The sequence below is a fragment of the Antrostomus carolinensis genome, unplaced genomic scaffold (genome assembly GCF_000700745.2).
Source record: "Antrostomus carolinensis isolate BGI_N321 unplaced genomic scaffold, ASM70074v2 scaffold15915, whole genome shotgun sequence".
NCBI classification, from domain to species: domain Eukaryota; kingdom Metazoa; phylum Chordata; class Aves; order Caprimulgiformes; family Caprimulgidae; genus Antrostomus; species Antrostomus carolinensis.
The window spans coordinates 1-2,519 of record NW_010318549.1 but is presented as its reverse complement, the minus strand read 5'-3'; the positions used below and the strand labels follow the sequence as shown (position 1 = coordinate 2,519).

Below are 2,519 nucleotides of genomic sequence, written 5' to 3'. Positions count from 1 at the left end.
GTTACTTCACCAACTGGGGCCAGTACAGGCCCGGCCTGGGAAAATATAAGCCTGACAACATCGACCCATGCCTGTGTGACCATCTGATCTACGCCTTCGCTGGGATGAACAACAATGAGATCACGACTTACGAATGGAACGATGTGACCCTTTACAAATCCTTCAACGGCCTGAAGAACCAGTACGTACCAAAAGCAAAGGGCATCACTTGTTCTGCCTCTCAGGTCCTGCCCAGCACAATGTCAGCACAGTCCATGGTTGAGGGATGCCAAGGAGAAGAGGCAGATTGTGATGGGGAGGGCAGGGCAGGCTGTCAGCACCAGTCCTTTGGGGATGGTGACAGTGACTCAGTGTGATGTTGAGTTGCTCTTTGGGATTCACACCAGAAGATCATGGCTTACAAAGACAGCTAGTCCAGACACTTGCAGTAAAATATGTTCCTGTCCCTCACTTCGCAGGAATGGAAATCTGAAGACCCTCTTGGCAATTGGAGGATGGAATTTCGGGACAGCCAAGTAAGTTCAAACCATCTCCTTCCCATAACAGCACCCTAGAAAGGGAGGGTGAAGGCAGAAGAGGCAGTAACCAAATCCCACTCTGTCTGCTCTGCTTCTCTAGGTTCACCGCAATGGTTTCCACTCCTGAGAACCGCCAGACCTTCATCAATTCTGTCATCAAATTCCTGCGCCAGTATGAGTTTGATGGGCTGGACATTGACTGGGAATACCCTGGGTCCAGGGGCAGCACACCCCAGGACAAGGCTCTCTTTACCGTCCTGGTTAAGGTGGGTTGAAACAAATGGATTCAAGCTCTTTGCTCTGCTCTGCACGGCACTGGCTGCAAAGCCTGAACCCATAAAGTCCATGGTGAGAGCTGTTTCTTGGTGTCCCTCAGGAAATGCTGGCAGCCTTTGAGCAGGAAGCCAAACAAGTCAACAAGCCCCGTCTCATGGTCACCGCTGCTGTCGCTGCAGGACTTTCCAACATTCAGTCTGGTTACCAGATTGCTGAGCTTGGACAGTGAGTAGCAAAAAATATTGTTTCTGTGACTTAAGTGGTCTTCCTTCAAGGAAGGTTAAGGGAAAATGTGCCATTACCTGGCAGAAACCAACCTCATTGCATGTGGGGTCCCTACTCCTTTGTGTAAGGCAAAAACGCTGGGAGAGTGGTGCTTCTCTGGTGGGAAAGGGTGCACCTAAGAAAGTGAAGTGCAACAACAAGCCACTCAGTGCCGTTGAGGAACATCTCTCAGTTCCCAGAACACCAGCACAATTCTCACTCTAGCTCCACCTGTGCCTCCTTCCCCTGGAGAAGGCAATTGGCTCCAGAACTTACAGGGCCGGCTGAAAAGAAATCTTGATGAACTAAGATTTGCAGAAAGTGAGGACATGGCCAGGTCTGGGTGACTGATCAGGCCAGGAGAGAGACACGCACAATACTCTCCACAGGTACTTGGACTACTTCCATGTGATGACTTATGACTTCCACGGCTCCTGGGATGGACGCACTGGGGAGAACAGCCCTCTGTACAAAGGCCCAGCTGACACTGGTGACCTCGTCTACTTCAATGTGGTAAGTATATTTTCCAAGACTGTCACAGAGGATTATCATGACTCCACTGATGAGAAGTTTAAGGAGTCATCCTCCTGCCTCCAGATTCTGGCAAAGACTTTAACTGTGGTATTTCTTTTTTTTTTTTACAGGATTATGCTATGAATTATTGGAAGAGCAACGGTGCCCCAGCTGAGAAGCTCCTTGTTGGATTCCCCACCTATGGACATAGCTTCAACCTCCAAAACCCATCCGACACTGCTGTTGGGGCTCCAACATCAGGACCTGGGCCAGCTGGACCTTACACAAGGCAGTCTGGATTCTTGGCTTACTATGAAGTATGTGTGCTCCTACACACCCAGGCCACTGAGAACACCAGAAACACCCTTCAAACTACCCAGCAAAGAATTTTTAACTCATGCACCAATGGAATATTCTAACTGTCCTTTTTTGTAGGACACTTGCTAACCTCTCCCTCTTTCCCCCTTTTTTCCAGATCTGCACATTCCTGGACTCTGGAGCCACCCAGGCTTGGGATGCCCCCCAGGATGTCCCCTATGCTTACAAAGGCAACGAATGGGTTGGCTATGACAACATCAAGAGCTTCAACATCAAGGTATGGTGGGGTGTGTGGCTGTGCTAATAATAAGGCAGAAGGCCTTGTGCAGGTACTGGGACTAATTGGGATTCCTCCCCTGGCACTGAACAGGTTGACTGGCTGAAGAAGAACAACTTTGGAGGTGCTATGGTTTGGTCTCTTGACATGGATGACTTCACTGGTACTTTCTGCAAGCAGGGCAAATATCCCCTGATCAACACTCTGAAGAACGGTCTTGGTGTGAAAAACGACAGTGAGTAGCTTGAGTTGCACGTGCTTCCATTATCTCTGGAGCCTTGGTGGATAAAGACTTTCTTTGGAAACCACAAGCAGAGATTGGCCTGGAAAAATCCCTTCACTCTACATCTCCC

At 49.3% G+C, this 2,519-nt stretch overlaps 1 protein-coding gene across 1 annotated transcript; it reads left to right on the top strand.

Moving 5' to 3' along the window:
• Positions 1-8: 8 nt before the first annotated feature.
• Positions 9-2,401, top strand: LOC104517626 (acidic mammalian chitinase; the record flags this gene model as incomplete). Its single annotated transcript, XM_010168946.1, has 8 exons — positions 9-181; positions 459-515; positions 619-784; positions 895-1,019; positions 1,448-1,571; positions 1,703-1,888; positions 2,047-2,166; positions 2,260-2,401. Coding segments are annotated over exons 1-8 (997 nt in total), but the record flags the coding sequence as incomplete, so codon positions are not given.
• Positions 2,402-2,519: the final 118 nt, after the last annotated feature.